The sequence below is a fragment of the Monodelphis domestica genome, chromosome 2 (assembly GCF_027887165.1).
Source record: "Monodelphis domestica isolate mMonDom1 chromosome 2, mMonDom1.pri, whole genome shotgun sequence".
NCBI classification, from domain to species: Eukaryota; Metazoa; Chordata; class Mammalia; order Didelphimorphia; family Didelphidae; genus Monodelphis; species Monodelphis domestica.
In genome coordinates this window covers 305979248-305995814 of record NC_077228.1, presented here as the reverse complement: position 1 = coordinate 305995814, position 16567 = coordinate 305979248, and the positions used below count along the sequence as shown (strand labels likewise).

Genomic DNA, 16567 nt, shown 5'->3' with positions numbered 1-16567 from the left:
TCTGGTTTTCCTGGCTTCTTTATTTAGCAGGGTATGCTGGAGGGAAATGGGGTTAGGGGAACTGAGGAGGGCTTTAGGAAGTATTCTGTATCACTGAGATTTGGAGTTTTCTTTATTCTGTGTTAGTGACAAACACCTTAGATATGACTCAGTAAACATTCATAGTAGCACAGTCCTGAAGGAGATCCTTTTTTGCTTGACCAAACCTCAAAGCAGCATCCAAAGAATAACAAATCTAGGATGTCCTTGGAGGACATATATTAAGTGGACAGAGTAGTTATGTGACTTCTGCAAGAATGCTGAGCTACTTTAAAGAGCCCTTTGAAGTTCTAACTAAATTCAGATGGTCTGACTTCAAAGGGCCCTTTAGAATAAATTAACATTCTCAGAAGAACCTGAAGTTTTTCTATTGGGAGGAATGAAAATCATATTTTTAATGAGTAAATTAAATATCAGACAATGCAAGAAATTCCCATAGAGAATGCTATATACTTGGGACAAATACAGATCAGCAAGTGTTATATAACTATTCATCTTGGTAGACTTGCCTAGGGCACTGAGAAAAGAAGGCCCTGAACTGCTTGAATTCACATCTTCCTGACTCTAAGACTGGCTTTATCCATTATATTGTGTGTTACCACCAGTAAACTCTGTAGTGGGCTGGGATAAAATACTATGATGCCCACACTCTACATTTGAGATGTTAACTGTGTTGGAACTGGGTGTACTGACTGGCTAGGGAAAGCTGCCACTTATAAATTATACAAATCCTGGACTATTGCTTAACTGTGGCTAAATGACAAAAATAACTTGGTTTATGGTTTCTCTTTTTTTTTATTCCATTTAAGGTAAAGAAGGATGAACCAAGTGTAATGTTTTAAGTTTATCTGCACCCTGACCTTTTTTCTCTTCAAGACTCCAACAGTAGTCTTTTCTATTTATTGGTCAGTTGACTATAAGTCCCTCTGCAAAGCATTGAAATTTTAAGCCTTTTATCTCTAGTTGTGGAATAAAAAGTGCTGAAGGACTTTTGGGGTTTTTGTTTCTTAATGTTATCAGAACTGAAAGGCTTTTCTTATAAACTTATTAAGGCTTAGTGAGGTGGTTGGGATGTTTGGAGTGGTAGGATGTTGGTAGAAACGTGTAAAGGAGTAATTTAAATCATTCTAGACCTTTTGGTTGACCCTAAAGATGAATTAGAGAGAGTCCTTTTGGTATGACTTGGGGATAGAGCCTGAAGAAATGCTTATAATTGAGAACAACAACAACTGGTATGGTCCATGCAGTCTATGACATTTGTTTCTAAATCTTCTACTACTGGGCTTCTGAGATCTGAAGCTTATTATGCTTTCTCTTCTCTACTTCCTCTAACCTTAACAAAACTTCTCCTTTCTCTGCTTCATGATTCACAGATTTTATCTCCCATTAATATCCATTCATTTATTTAATATATATACATATATAGAGAGATATAATATCCCTTATTTGACATCCTATGAGTCAGCTCTGAACTTTCTGTTTTCTATATCTAGTTATGAGGCTTCTGACAAATTTGTAACATTAGAATGCATTCTCTTTTTTTCCCTAATAGTTTTCCCAAATTCATTTTTATTGTATGAGATATAATTCATTTTCAAATTATTCCCTACTGGGCATGCTTCCTTAAATGAGCCTAATAATATACAAAAAGCTAAACATATTATATATAAGAGGTCCTGAATGTCTAGATTTGCAGACTGGGTTGGTAGCAAGTTGGTATGTGTTATGGAGACTGTACAAGTAATTGTGACCATGAACTTAAAGGAAAGCAAAGATTTCTGTGATACCTAACTTTTTCATCTAAAATTTAAAAAGACTTGATCTCCCTCCCCCCACCCCCACCCCCGGCAAAGTGAACCAAATCAAATTCCAAATGAACCTCTGGATTTTTAAAAAAGCCACCAGAATCAATACAGTTAGCTTAGAAAAAGATGGTTTTACTCAACTTCTTTTCAAGTAGTGCCAGTGACTAATTAAAATAATGATTTATACTCTAGGAATTCATGAGGAAACTGGAAGAGAAAAGAGCAGAACTAAATAAGGCAACAGGTATGGGAGAAACTGTCCTGGCCATCTGTCATCCTGATTCTATCACCACCATCAAACACTGGATTACCATCATTAGAGCCAGATTTGAGGAGGTCAGTATAGCATAATGCTTGTCAATTATCAATTAGAGACTAGTCAATTAAAAATGCAGTTAATGTCTGTAGAAAAATAGTTCACTGTGTTGATTTTTATTTTGGCTGGGGAGTGGGGTGGAAGGAAGAGATGTCGTGGAATTAATGGTATCTACAAGTGGGGACTGGTCAAATATCTTGACCTATTATCAGCTTCTACATTTTATTTTGTTTAAAATATCCTGTGAATGTTGGTTCTGAACAATAATAGGCATAAATCTGCACCTTGTACTTCTTTCCGTCCTTTGGGCCCATATTAACTGGGTTAAGTAAACCAGCAGTTAAGCATTATTCCATATTGGCATGCTTCCTTAAATGAGACTAATAATATACACAAAGCTAAACATATTATATATACGAGGTCCTGAATGTCTAGATTTGCAGACTAGGTTGGTAGCGAGTTGGTGTGTGTTATGGAGACTGTACTTTCCTCTTAAGTAATTGTGTCCATGAACTTAAAGGAAAGCAAAGATTTCTGTGATACCTAACTTCCTGAGATTTGTATCTTAAAGGATTAATCTTCCATTAATACAGCTCTTTAAGACCAAATTTGGACTTAGAAGGATTATGGTTATGATTATGGTTTCTTATCTCCTTCTAAAGACTTGTTGGATCTGATTCCTTATGTTAAATCAGTGAGAAGGCAATTGCACTGAGATGAGTGTGAATAATAGGAGAGTAGAATAATGAAACTAGTAATCAAGACATTTGAAAACTAGAGGTGTTTGCATGTAATTCATTAGCAGAAATGGGACTGTTATTTTTAAAAACAGAGTTTCAGAAAACATCTCTACTTCAATAATAGGTTCTGGCATGGGCAAAGCAGCATCAGCAGAGACTGACCAGTGCCTTGGCTGGACTTATAGCTAAACAGGAATTGTTGGAAGCTTTGCTGGCTTGGTTGCAGTGGGCAGAGACAACCCTCAATGAGAAAGACAAAGAAGTCCTCCCCCAGGAGATTGAGGACGTGAAAACTCTTATAGCAGAACACCAGGTAAAAATGAACTTGAATTTAGAAATGTTCAGACATCTAAGAAGTCAGGGAATCTTAGTTGAAATCTCTTCCTAAATGAGAAAATAGCCTGATAAATGCATATTCTGTGGTTTAAAGGGAAAGCCTCTAAAATTTGACTATTTGCACCCATTTTTCTAGCAAAATGAATACCTCACTAGATTTTGGGACTTGTTAAATACTCTTGGGCATATAAATAGCTACAGGTTGCAGTAGAAAGATTGCCAGGAAGCCAAGAAGACTCACCTTTTATGAGTTTAAATGTGGCCTCAGAAACTTATTAACTGTGTGACCCTGGGCAAGTCACTTAACCCTGTTTGCCTCAGGTCCTCATCTGTAAAATGAGCTGGAGAAGGAAGTGGCAGGAAAACTCCCAAAACTCATGACTAAACAACAAATACACTCTTGAACCTGATTTATTGTCATTGTTATGAAGAATCTCACTACTATCAGTTCTTGTTTATAGAAGACTTTAAGACATTGTCTTAAAACCTCTAGGATCAGAAATAGGTACTGATTTTTAAGGCTATTAGATTATATTTGGAACCATGAAGTGATTGCTTTTTAAGCCTTTACTTGTTTTTGTTTATCTTGTACTCTATGACCTCCCCAGATTGTCTTAGTTGTTGTTACTTGAAAATGATATTTTATCTCCAGTGCCTTCATGTCTTAGAATCCCATATTCCCTTCAAAGCTCTGTTTCAGTATCCCGTACTATGTACAATCTTCCTTGATTCCCCTCAATTTATTTTATATTTCTTTATATTGTATTTACCTTTGTCACATTGCCCCCAACACCCCAAAAAACCAACAACACAACTGAATGTCAGCATCCTGTGGTCTTGGAATGTTTCATTTTTTTCCTTTGTGTTCTGATCCGTAGCATAGTGTCTGACAAACCTGCAGAATATTGTAATGGATTAAAGAGGTGTAAAATCAAACATTATATGAGATTTGTCTGAGACAGAAGATTGTAAAGAGATGGAGAATTCAGGGAAGGCTTCATGAAGACAATGCTGTTTGAACTGAGATACAAAAAAAATGGGAAATTCAACAGAGGAAAAGGAAAAAGAAAGGACATTCTAGGAAAAAGGGAATAATGTGACCATACAGGAAGACAGGAAAATCCCAAGAGTTTTTGATGAATGAATGAAGTATTTAAGTTCCTACTCTTTGTAAAGCACTGTCCTAAGCGCTGGTGATGCACATTAATGTTTAATGAATATAGAATAGTCCAGCTTGTTAAAAATGAGAAAGATTACTTTGTTAGTGCTATAATTAATGTTTAAGTAGTAGGGAGAGAGTACAGATTGGAATATTGCAATAGTCCAAGTAGGTGTTAAAAAAACCTTTCTCAGAATCATGGTGGTGAAAAAAGAAAAGGGAGATATGAGACATACTTCAGATGTGAAATCAACAGGACTTGATACCTGATTAGATAATGAAGTGAGAGGAAAAAGTCAAAGAGAGTCTCTCTGGGTTCAACTGGGAAAAACAGTCTGATGCTCTAAAGAGGTCAACCTAGAAGTATTGACTTAGGTGTCAACATGGAAGGAATAGTTAAAGCTGTGGGAATGGATGGCATCAAGAGAGTATAGGTAGAGAGAAAAGAGAAAACATTCAAAGATAGAACTTTGGAGTATATCTAAAAGAAGTCTGGAAAATACTCAAAAGTCCACTGGCCTCAATGATTTCTTTAGTTCACTCCCAGTTTTATGGTCGTACATAGGGTATTCTTAATCTTCCTAAGTTGGAGATGTGAAGAATGAAGTTTGTTGATCCCTGGAAATATATTTAGTGGTAACTATGATTCGATGCTGGAATATTCTTTCAAACACAGATTCATTTAAGTGTACTATGCTTTTAAATAGAATCTGAATAGAGAACTAGCCTTCAAGGGAAGAAAAATCGGGCTTAATCCTGCCTCTGACATCTAATAACTGTGTCAGAGCTTCAGCTCTTGGTGTGCCCTGAGCAATGATCTGAAGCTATTAATTGTAGGCAGACACCAATTAAATTTATTCACAGAGTATGTCAATGAAATCACAGACCTGAACTGTATTTTTAAATTTATTTGCTGAGAAACAAATGGTTGTGATATTTATTTGTTACAAGGGTCAAAAAATTGCAAAGAATTTTGAAAACTCTCAGAAACAGTGTCACAATGACTAGAGCTAACTTTATATATATACAATGTAATATATTTAAAAATTTTAACCCATTGCTGTATTATGATTTATTTACTTTGGAATATATCCTTAAAGCAGCTGCCCCTTTCATTACAGACTTTCATGGAGGAAATGACCAGAAAACAGCCTGATGTGGATAAGGTTACTAAGACCTACAAGAGAAGAGCAGCTGATCCCTCTCCTTTACAATCACATATTCCTGTCCTAGATAAGGGAAGAGCAGGAAGTAAGCAATGACATCATTTGGGACAATTACAAATCCTCCTCCCCCCCCAGTAAAAATAACTCGTTTCTTAAGAACTAAGATGGTCAGTCCAAGAGAGTAAATTTATTATTGCATTACATGTACAATTAGTCATTTGACAGGCTTTGTATAATAGATGCTAGTTATTTTTAAATGATTTGGTTAACTATTTTATCACAAAGGATTTTAAAAAGAACCCAGGCCTAAGAATTTATGGTACCCATTCTGCACGAGTTAATGAAATTCTCATATAGAAATATAATTACTTAAAATATTTTTCAGACACTAGAATAAAACCCAATGACATATGATCTGCAAATGGAAAGAATAAACAATGAATGAACTGGTGTACTTGCAATTTTATAACGATGAAGCATAATGTGTGACATAAAGTGATTATTACAAAATTAAAGTATGTCCACTGGCTAAGATTTATTAGTGATGAGCAAATGACCAGGCTGTAGTTGTCTTTATATAGTATAGAATCTTTCCATCAAATGTTTTATTTCCCTTCTCCAGGAACCTAACAAGAGACTATACTGCTAAAATACCCACAGAAAAATACTTAGCTTCAGAGGCAAGCATAAACATCGTTTATACTTTTTATTACTATATTGGAAGGAGTGCAGACCTTATAATTAAGACCAGAGTTTTACTTGTAGTTCTATTACTAATTAATTATGTGATCTCAAATATGTCAGTTCAACTTCTTTCAGTTTTATTAATTAAATAAGAATAATAGTTATCTGCTCAACTCTTCCTACCATACTTGCATGTGTAGGCAAGACCATTTTGATGTGCTATTGACAAGTCTGTGGGTAAATAATAATAATAATTAATACATATATACTCACAATAACAATCTAAAACATTTATATATATTTCACATTTTCAAAGCACGTTATAGAATTAATAAACTGAATGTTGTCCATATTTCATAAGTGAAGAAACTAAAGCTCAACAAGTAATTAACTTGCCCAGAGTTACATGCAGATAGAGGTACATTCTGCCAATTAGCCTGGTCTATGCTTTGAATGTTCTTTGTTCAAAACAAGTAAAAATATCTGTGCTTTCTCAAAGGATCATTGAAGAAAAAGACTTCCTAAATGATAACACATTAGAAGTTGAAGTTGGCTTTTTTACTTTTTAGTTCTACCTGTTAATCACTTTACAGTAATATAGTAACTCACCTTTTGGTCACACTTTCATCTCACTAACATAGCCACTCAATTCATACATCTTTTGAGCTAGTTAGAGTTTGACCTATATATTCTAGTTTTTGCTTTTTCCTTGTGGTCCTTCACAACTGATGGTGAGGGACTAAGGAGGAAATTCAGTTTCTTAGCCTCATTGAGAAGGAAAGTGCCAACTTAGAGCCATAAGGAGCTGATCATTTAAATGATAGAATTCCTGTTTTGAGCAGGAGTGTTATTAGTATGGTATGTCCTATGATATTAAGTGCTTTTCTTCATATGTATCCTCTCACTGTTTTAAGTATCAAGGTTTCCTTCATAAGAATAAGACCATAGAACCTTGTTTCTAGCTCTCACTCAGATTTGAAGCATCTCTACTCACAATCCTGAGTTACTGAGTCAGTTCAATTGTGGAGCACACCTACATGCTTAATCAGATATAATAAATATAATAAAGACACCAAGGTCATGGAAGAGAGAGAACTAATGTGACTTTGTGTCTCGCTTAAATCCCATTCATATGGAAGTCGAAACATAACTGTATCAATCTTCCTTGAAACAAAGGACAAACAATATTGAGTCAATTCAACATTGATTTAGAAAGAAAAGGGTCAAGTTTTAATACAATTTAATGTATCTCTTTGCTCTGTTTGCTCTGATCTTAATGCTCTATTTGAGGATTTGGGGTACTTGTGCCATACTAATTTGAATTTTATTTTTTAATAGGGAAGCATTCCCCAACCTCAAGTTTGTATCCTTCTGGATCACAAACACAAATTGAAACAAAGAATCCCAGGGTAAACTTATTAGTGAGTAAATGGCAGCAAGTCTGGCTTCTGGCTTTGGAAAGAAGAAGAAAACTTAATGATGCCTTGGACAGACTGGAAGAGGTTAGCTAATTGTTATTCTCAAATATACTAAGAACATCTGAATATTTGATTATTACTTCACAGATGAATAAATTTTAGATGTTTATGTGTAAAATTTTTTATCAAAGCCTGAAAATAATCTATTAATTTTAATAGAATATATAGAGAATTCAATGCTTAAAAATGAATACCGAGGGAACTATTTTATTTTATGTGTAATAAGGTCCAGGTTTAAAGTAATTATTAGTCTAATATATATATTTGTTATATCTTGCAAGCTTAGGGTATTTTTTAAAGATATGAATACACTTAGAAGAAGAGAAATACAATTCATAGAACTATAAGTATGAGGGTATAAGATTAAAATTAATATCCAATAACTCCAAGTATTATATTTTATAAGATTAATAATCATTTTAAGTAAAAGAAATAAATGACAAAAAGTAAAAGCCTGAGTAAAGAGAAGTTTTCCTAGCCACGTTCACATGAAAAAAGAAAGAGATGGGGTCACACAAATTATCTCCAAACACAAATTTATCTCCAAAATGTAAGGATGTAACATGAAAACAAAAGTGGGATGCTGGGAATTGGAGTCCTGGGGAGCAGATTCTAATTACACAATGGTTAGGAATTCTATGTATGAAAAAATATTCTGTGATCCTGAGAAGGTTTGAGAGAGGGTCAAACAAGAGTGAAGAGACCTTAGAACTAGTAAATGAAAAATTATTTGTTTGGTGGAAACTGTTAACTTCTAGCAATGACAGTGCTCTTGCTACTAGATAGACAGTATTATGGCTACCACCTTGACTAGATCATTCTCAAGAGTTTTCAAATATATTTTGGGAGATTTAAGTGATTTTCTGAGAAAGGATTTGGTAGTATTATAAAGGGCAAATTCAGTAAGCTTTCTAGAAATTTGTTTTACAAGCACTCATTCCTAAGCATTTTTCTCTGAAATTAATGATAAAAACTATATTATCTAGACTAAAAGTGATCTCTTAAAAGACTTTTCTATCAACTTTATTAGCAGACTGTAGATAAAATAAAGCTTGAATCATATTAATATGAAAACAAGCATTTAATTATCTCATTAGCTGAAAGAATTTGCCAACTTTGATTTTGATATCTGGCGTAAAAAATACATGAGGTGGATGAATCATAAGAAATCTCGAGTAATGGACTTCTTCAGGAGGATTGATAAAGATCAGGATGGAAAAATAACACGACAAGAATTTATTGATGGAATTCTTTCCTCGAGTAAGTGAAACTATTAATAAAATAATACTTTGAATATACATAGAATTGGAATATTTTTATGGATCCTATTAAAACTATTGTTTTTAGTATCTACAGAAATCAGCTCCTTAAGAAAAATAATATTTTATATATGATACTTGAATTTATGTATTTCTTTATATCCCTATCTCTTATAATCATAACAGGGATAGAAACTAGAATCTACTATCAATTAATAAAATAGTTATTATTATTCTGTAAATATATTATCTATCATACTTATACTAAGCATGTTATATTATTTTACTTTCTTTAAAAATTGAGTTAGTAAAATGTCTAACCCATTGATATTCAAGAATTCTAGAGTTATGATTCAAATTGTTAAAAATTTATGTTATTGCTATGAATTAGGAAATCAATTAAGTTACTTTGAATTAAAAATTGTTATGCATTTATGATGAAACTGATTTATGGCAATTGAATTTCAAAATCAATGAATATTTATTAAGTGCTTACTAAGTGCCAAAGGTATGCTCTAGGCAAACAAAGATAAGACTAAAACAGAAGTCTTGTCTTTATGGAACAAAATGATGATGGTTACCTGGTTTTAACACTAATATGGTCATCACAGTAGGTCATCTAGTGGTATATAGATGGTGAAAATTAAATTGCAAAATCAATCTGAAGCACATTTGTATATGTTTTCATGAATAGAATTCCCAACCAGCCGCCTGGAAATGAGTGCAGTTGCTGATATCTTTGACCGAGATGGTGATGGCTACATTGACTACTATGAATTTGTTGCAGCACTTCACCCTAATAAGGATGCTTATAAGCCTTTGACAGATGCAGATAAAATTGAAGATGAGGTACTCATTCTATTTCCATCATGTACAGTCTTGTACAGCATCCTGCAAGGATCACATGCATAATTCATTCTCTCATTTTATTTGCTTCCATGTTTTGTGGTTGTGCCAAAATTTTGCAGTTTCCCAAGTACAATGTTGGCATTGAAATAAATGTTTTGATCATGTTTTTGGCAGGTGACAAGGCAGGTAGCTAAATGTAAATGTGCAAAGCGATTTCAAGTGGAACAGATTGGAGATAACAAATACAGGGTAAGTTTCCCCCAAAAGCTTCTTGGTACTTTGATGTCAAAATATGATCAACAATTGATCTGTATTTTCCCAGTATCTTACACATGTATTTTTATTCTATTATTATATGTAGTAGTAATCTTTTTTAGTTTCAGACCTAGGAATTTCTTCATTTATATATTCTCCAGATAGATTTCTCCATAATATCCACAGATCTCTTTGATGACTTAATGGGAGGATATATATGCATGTGTGTATATACATACATACATATGTACACATATGTCTACATACACATACATATGTATATATGGATGTATACTACCATAAATATATGCATACGTGCATACATGTGTTTGTGCGTATACGTATTTATTCATACTTTCATTCATTAATTTAAGGAATACTTTAAGTATCTGTGACTTCACTGGTGTGAGTACTTCCTTAGGAAATAAGATGGTTTAATAGATAATTTTATGATTTTCTGTAACCAGAATCCTTCCTCATCATCTGGAGGATGTCTGTTATTAATGAAGTTTGTTCTGGATGATCTGTCACCAGATCCATATCAGACCTTTGCATCTGTAGAGTAGAAGCTGCCAACACTTGCAACCCTATGGTGAAGTCCTTAAAAATAGATCACCTCCACATCATGATGATGCACTGGAATATAACTTTAGTGGAGGATGTACATTACATAATAATGCCTTAATCCTATATCTATTTTCCCCAATACTTTTTTTTTCAAAATTTAAATATGTTAAAAGTTAATCAAGATAGATCCATAAAATGATTCTTGAATTATCTGCCATGGAGTTAGTCTGGGTTGGAATTCCAACTCTTCTATTTATTAGTTTTATGACCTGGGGGAATCATTGATTAAGTGAGCTGAGCCTCAGTTTCCTCCTCTATAAATGGAGATAATCATACCAAGAGTTCCTACTCCACAGATTTTCTGTGAGGATCAATAAGATAGTTTTAAAATGCTATATGTAAAGATTAAAATTAATATACAATATTCCAAGTATTATTTTAATACTATTTATTAAAATCAACTTAGATCAAAGGGAAAAATAAATCCAGAGAAAAGTCATGTTAGCCAGATACTCCCTTCCTCCACTGGTCCAGCCAGAGAGCTTCTGGGAGAGAGAGACTGCATGGATGAAATCAAAACTGAATACCAAATTAACCAATGATGCATGTACAGGAAAAGAAAAAGGGGATTGTGGGAAATATAGTTCGGGGTACACATTCTAAACAATACATATATAAATGTAAGGCATTATTATGTACAATATAGAAATGATTACAATATAGACACTATTTATACATGGATAAAATAGAATTTTTCAGTGGTTAAGCATTATTTTGTCTTCATTCAGAATCAGAGAAATTAGGAATATATTCTTCTATATAATTCCTATAAGGAACACTGTCCTTATCATGCATTTTCTTTCTCCTCCTTTTAAGAATTAGAGAATGTAATGATTTGGTAGCTGGAAAAGAAATGTGCTGGGTTCCTCCAAATAGTTAACTTTCAAATAAAGCACAGTATCAAACTGTGTATATACAAACTGTGAACATTGTTTTACTAATGGAGAAGAATTGAGGAATAATTTGTCTTCAATACTTGGACAAGTAGATAACCACCTATCTGTAACTTAGTTATTATAATTCAGAAACCTAGAGTGTGACAGAGTGTATTTGTGTTCTTTTCGACTCATATAGTAAGTTTCTTATTAAACTAATTGTGTCTTTCTTCCATTTTTCATTTCTTATCAGTTCTTCCTGGGAAATCAGGTATAAACCAGTGAAATGTATTCTTGAGTTCCCAATGGTGTTTTATTTTTTTTAATCCATAGTCATTAAAGCTTGCCATTGGCTCATCTTTCCCCCATGCTGTTGATTAGCTGTGGTGTTTTTGTAACTGCTTAAAGGATCCCTGATCAGGATCTTTTTCTGCCTTTTGTCTCAGAGAGGAGATTACTTTTAAGGGAACCAGATAATGTACAGCAATTTGGCACATGGTTTTGGTCTCCCAAACATACATAACCTGTAGCTTTTTTCCTCTGAATTTTCTTAGCACATTTCATGGGGATGGACACTTACTAATGTAAATTATAAAATGATCCATTAACTTTAGAAACCATAAAATGTGGTATCTTGGAATTAGGAAAGGATAAATATCAGGCTAATATGTTGAGAAAATATATTAGACACACACACACACACACACACACATATATACACACACACACACACATGTATATTTTTTTCACTCGTTTGAAGTGCAAATTCATTTTTACCCAGTGGCTATACTGTACTGAAATTTTGACTCATTTTAGGTTTGTAATAATACCAAACATATTGGAGTAATTTCCTTGAAATTCATATGAACAATTAGAATAGATGTCTGCATGATAAAGGCGTATCTCCTAACTATATTTTAGTTCATACATCTAAAAAAAATCAAGTGACATAGAATAACAACTCAAGTGATCCTAGAACCAAGGAAATGAGTAGTTTTTCACTGTTTATTGTGAAAAACATGATATATAGCCTCCTAAAAACTTAAGAATATTGCATGAGATTCCTTAGCCTATCAGATTTAATAATGTTTTCCATTTCAGTTATTTAATTATACTTCTCACTTGTTGGAGGTGAAATAAATTATTTAAAATTCATCTGATGAACTTTGATAGATTTGTTTAACCAGTAATTAAAAGTAGAGAGTATCTTTGTCTCATATTTTCTTGGTCAGTAAAGGAATGTATTACTAAAGCAATCCATTTTATCCCAAAGAAAGAAACATCCTTGTCATGAGATTTAGCATTAATCATATTGACAGAGCAGTTATGAACAAAAGCCACAGGAGATCCTCTCCCTACTCTTTAAATTACTATCTGGTAATTACAATTTTTATATTTCTTATTAAAAAGTAACAAATTTAGGGAGCTTCTAAGCAAAATAAAAACTCAATTCTTTATTAACATTTGAATGTCCTTGAAATTAATGTGAATATCTTCTCTGCAAATTGTTTTTATACTTCTCCCAAAATGCTTGATTTGATTATAATTATGGACCAAAAAGCCTTCATGTTGTCTGGTTCCCCAAGGGTAATATTCCTTTAATCCCTTCCTTCTCCTTTGCTTATCAGCACCAAAGGTCTTCTAACAAAAAGAAATGTGTTCTTGTTTTCAAATGTTAAGTTACATTTCAGGATTACATAAAAAAGAAGTATTGTTATGTTCCAAAGGTTTAGAAAATGGTTTCAGTAGCAACAAATTAAAATTATTAGAAGGCAAAAGGCACTGGACCCCAAGTTGGAGCTTTGTAAATACTTGTGATGCCTTTCAGAGTCTGAAATTAGATTTAAATTTTGTTTTAAGGTCTTTAAAGATTTTTAAGAGATTAAAACATGCAAAGTTGTAGCATTTGGTACTTCTCTATTGCAAACAATGTTTTCTAATTTATCTCTTATGAGCTATTTGTACTTAAAATTTCAAATATATTTTATTTGATTAATTGAAACAAGTTCAGTTTATTTAATTCTTCAGTTTGTGCTGAACTGTGCTAGACATGTAGATGTGGGTTTTCACACTTCAGATATAAATCTTTTAGAAATGAAGTTAAAGTCATGAAATCTTGAAAAATCATGAAAACTACTAATTCCAGGAATTGGAGGTAATTTGTAATTATGGCCTAGTAAATATATGTTGGAAGGACATATGAAAGTTGTCAATTACAGAGCAGTTGGGTGGTGCAATAGAGTATAAAACTTGGAGTCAAGACCTGAGTTTGAATTTTGTCTCAGATATTTACTAGTTATGTGACTCTAGGTCACAAATGATCTGTGTCTAAGTTTCTTCATCTGAAAAAATGGGAATAATAAAAGCAACTACCTCCCAATTTGGGATCAAATGAGGTACTAGTAGATTTATTACTTCAAAGTACTTTGTAAACCTCAAAGTAACATATAAATGCTAGCTATCATCACTATAATGTTAGAGAAAATCTAATTGATTATATGTTAATTGATTTTCAAGAATCTTTCTGGCAGTATCCTCCTTCCCCCTATTTATCATTGATGCCACCTTCTAACTAAATGCCATGGTCCCTTTGGCTGCCCACTAAATAAAAAAAAAAGAATTTTCAAAATACAGTCAAATTTCCCCATATCTTTCTAGGAGAAATTAAGCTTTGACTAGAAAAAGGAGAATATTAAATTTCTTTTTTCCTCAGTGTCATATTTCTTTGAGGGTAATTGTTATTGCTTTGAAACCCAGAGAATATAGGCCAAGGTTTATTTTCATGGCTGCTCCAACCTCCAGAAATGATGACTAAATATAATTTAAAAAATCATTTTCTTACTAATAGTTTTCAAAAAGATTCTTAGTAACTTTTTTCTCTTGCTATGCTTTATCTGTCATCTAAATCAGCATGCAGCAGAGTCTAATGCAGATCATTTATTATGCAAATCATTTTCTGAGATTTTACTAATGACTGTAAATTAAAACAAGAAATTGAAATTGGTTTTCAAACTACTGGAGCCTGAATATCATGTTTTAAATGAGAAAAACTATTAAAAACCATAGCTTCCTTTTTTTTTTTAAATGTACAGTTTGGTGACTCCCAACAACTTCGTCTTGTTCGCATCTTGCGAAGTACTGTGATGGTTCGTGTTGGAGGTGGATGGATGGCACTAGACGAGTTCTTAGTGAAAAATGATCCTTGTAGGGGTAAGGCAATCCTCATGTCATTGATAAAATGGAAATTTTAAGAAATTGTTACTTTTAAAATTACACAAAGTATTTTGTGGGTATAGTTTCAATTGTTTATTGATTCCAACAATGAATGTTTCACATTGGTCTCTCTTTGTCAGCCTGAAGTTCTCAAAAGAACTTGTGGCAGTCATGTAAACCATGCTCTTTTCATTGTTTTGACTCTTATGACTAACCACACAGCAGGAAGACAGGAACTACTCAAAGAGGTCTTTTTAAAAAGACTTACTTTTTCAGAAATTTTTAGTAGAAACAAATAAGCTAACTTGTGAAAAGACAATGGATTTTTTACCCCCAAATTCATCAAAATTTCTTAATTAGTTGACAATATTGTTTTCGTATCTCCTGATGTTTTAGTCTGATGGGTCATTTTCCTCCCAAGTTTGACTTGCTGCCAGCAGTAGATAATCTTTACGAGTTGGGGATACTTATAACAAAATATTCTCCTTATTATGCCTTCATTTGGGTAAAATCTTTCTCAGAATAAATTAAATTAAAATAGATAGGAACTCACTGCAAGAAAAATATATACTAACACTTGAAGTGAGATTCAGACAGTCTTCAATAAAATTATACTTCCTCTTTTTTACCTTCCCACTTACCCTGTATCTGCCTTTAAATAATTTAGATTAAACTAATATGGCCTTTGTCACAGAAAGTGACTCAACATATTATAGCCTTTGTCACAGAAAGTGACTCAACATATATCACCTTTTATGGAGTTGGTTGTTAGAAAGCCAGTCAGAGTAACTGCAGGTAATTCTTTTTCCCTCAAAGGGAAACTTCCCCCCCCCCCCCTTCATTACTAAGGAAATTCTTCTTCTAGAATGTGTCTTAACAGCCCAGAAGTAGAAATCCTCTGCATATGCAACTACTATACTTGTTTTCTTTTCTTGCTAATGAGATTCTTTAATGTGATTGGTATCCTATGTCATTTTTTCTAGTTCATCATCATGGGAGTAAAATGTTACGTTCGGAATCAAACTCTTCAATTACTACTACTCAGCCTACTATAGGTTGGCAACCCCTCTCTTGGCCTCTTCCCTCTTTTTTCTCTTTCCTTCTTTTTACATTCTTGCTTTAATCTTTTTTTTTTTTAATAACATGCTTCATTCATTGCGTATGGCTTAACATGTCCAACTGGGCTGGTGCTTTTGAGTTCAGTATCCAAAATTTTGACACGCTAACAGTTTGTTACAAATACAGTGATCATCTACACTGATCAAATACAGTGCTAACGTTGCCCATCCAGTTCTTGTGGAATGTTTTCTGTGTGCATATGTGTTTGTATAAGTGGTGCACCACTGATTATTTCATTGAAGTTTGGGTCTGGTTTTTGTTATTGCATGTTGGTAAAGCTTACTTTTTTTAGGATGCCAAATGAAAATATTTGCTAATTTATTTTAATGTGGAAAAATCTTAAATTTAATTTTGTGTGGTGGTTTTAATTAACAAGCCATCTCTCATTCTTTTGAATTATTGTGGGATAAATTAAATATTTTTTAATTTTAAAAAATTATTATTTTTATTTTTAAATTTTATTTATTTTTAATTTTATTGCCTATTTTAAAAAAGGCAATTTCCTTTGCCCTATCTGGTATATGCAAAAGATGCAATCCCTGACTAATGGGTTAGTCGGCCAACTAAGGTAAAACAGGTAATGCTATCTACACATCTCTGACTGATGGATCAAGGGTATGTTAACATGTAGGCTTTCCATTTTCATG

General features: G+C 33.0%; 1 protein-coding gene across 46 annotated transcripts in view; it reads left to right on the top strand.

The window, feature by feature from the left end:
• DST (dystonin) overlaps positions 1-16567 on the top strand; it is a 612681-nt gene that overhangs the window by 587274 nt on the left and 8840 nt on the right. For 32 of the 46 annotated variants that reach the window (XM_056814311.1, XM_056814295.1, XM_056814313.1 and 29 more), the window contains 10 exons: positions 2037-2180; positions 3025-3213; positions 5517-5646; positions 7584-7747; positions 8821-8983; positions 9677-9831; positions 10006-10080; positions 11842-11859; positions 14681-14798; positions 15785-15856. In XM_056814311.1, the coding sequence (XP_056670289.1) occupies positions 2037-2180; positions 3025-3213; positions 5517-5646; positions 7584-7747; positions 8821-8983; positions 9677-9831; positions 10006-10080; positions 11842-11859; positions 14681-14798; positions 15785-15856 (1228 nt within the window). The remainder of the gene's footprint in view (positions 1-2036; positions 2181-3024; positions 3214-5516; positions 5647-7583; positions 7748-8820; positions 8984-9676; positions 9832-10005; positions 10081-11841; positions 11860-14680; positions 14799-15784; positions 15857-16567) is intronic. The other 14 variants (XM_056814334.1, XM_056814333.1, XM_056814299.1 and 11 more) reach the window with 3 other exon arrangements.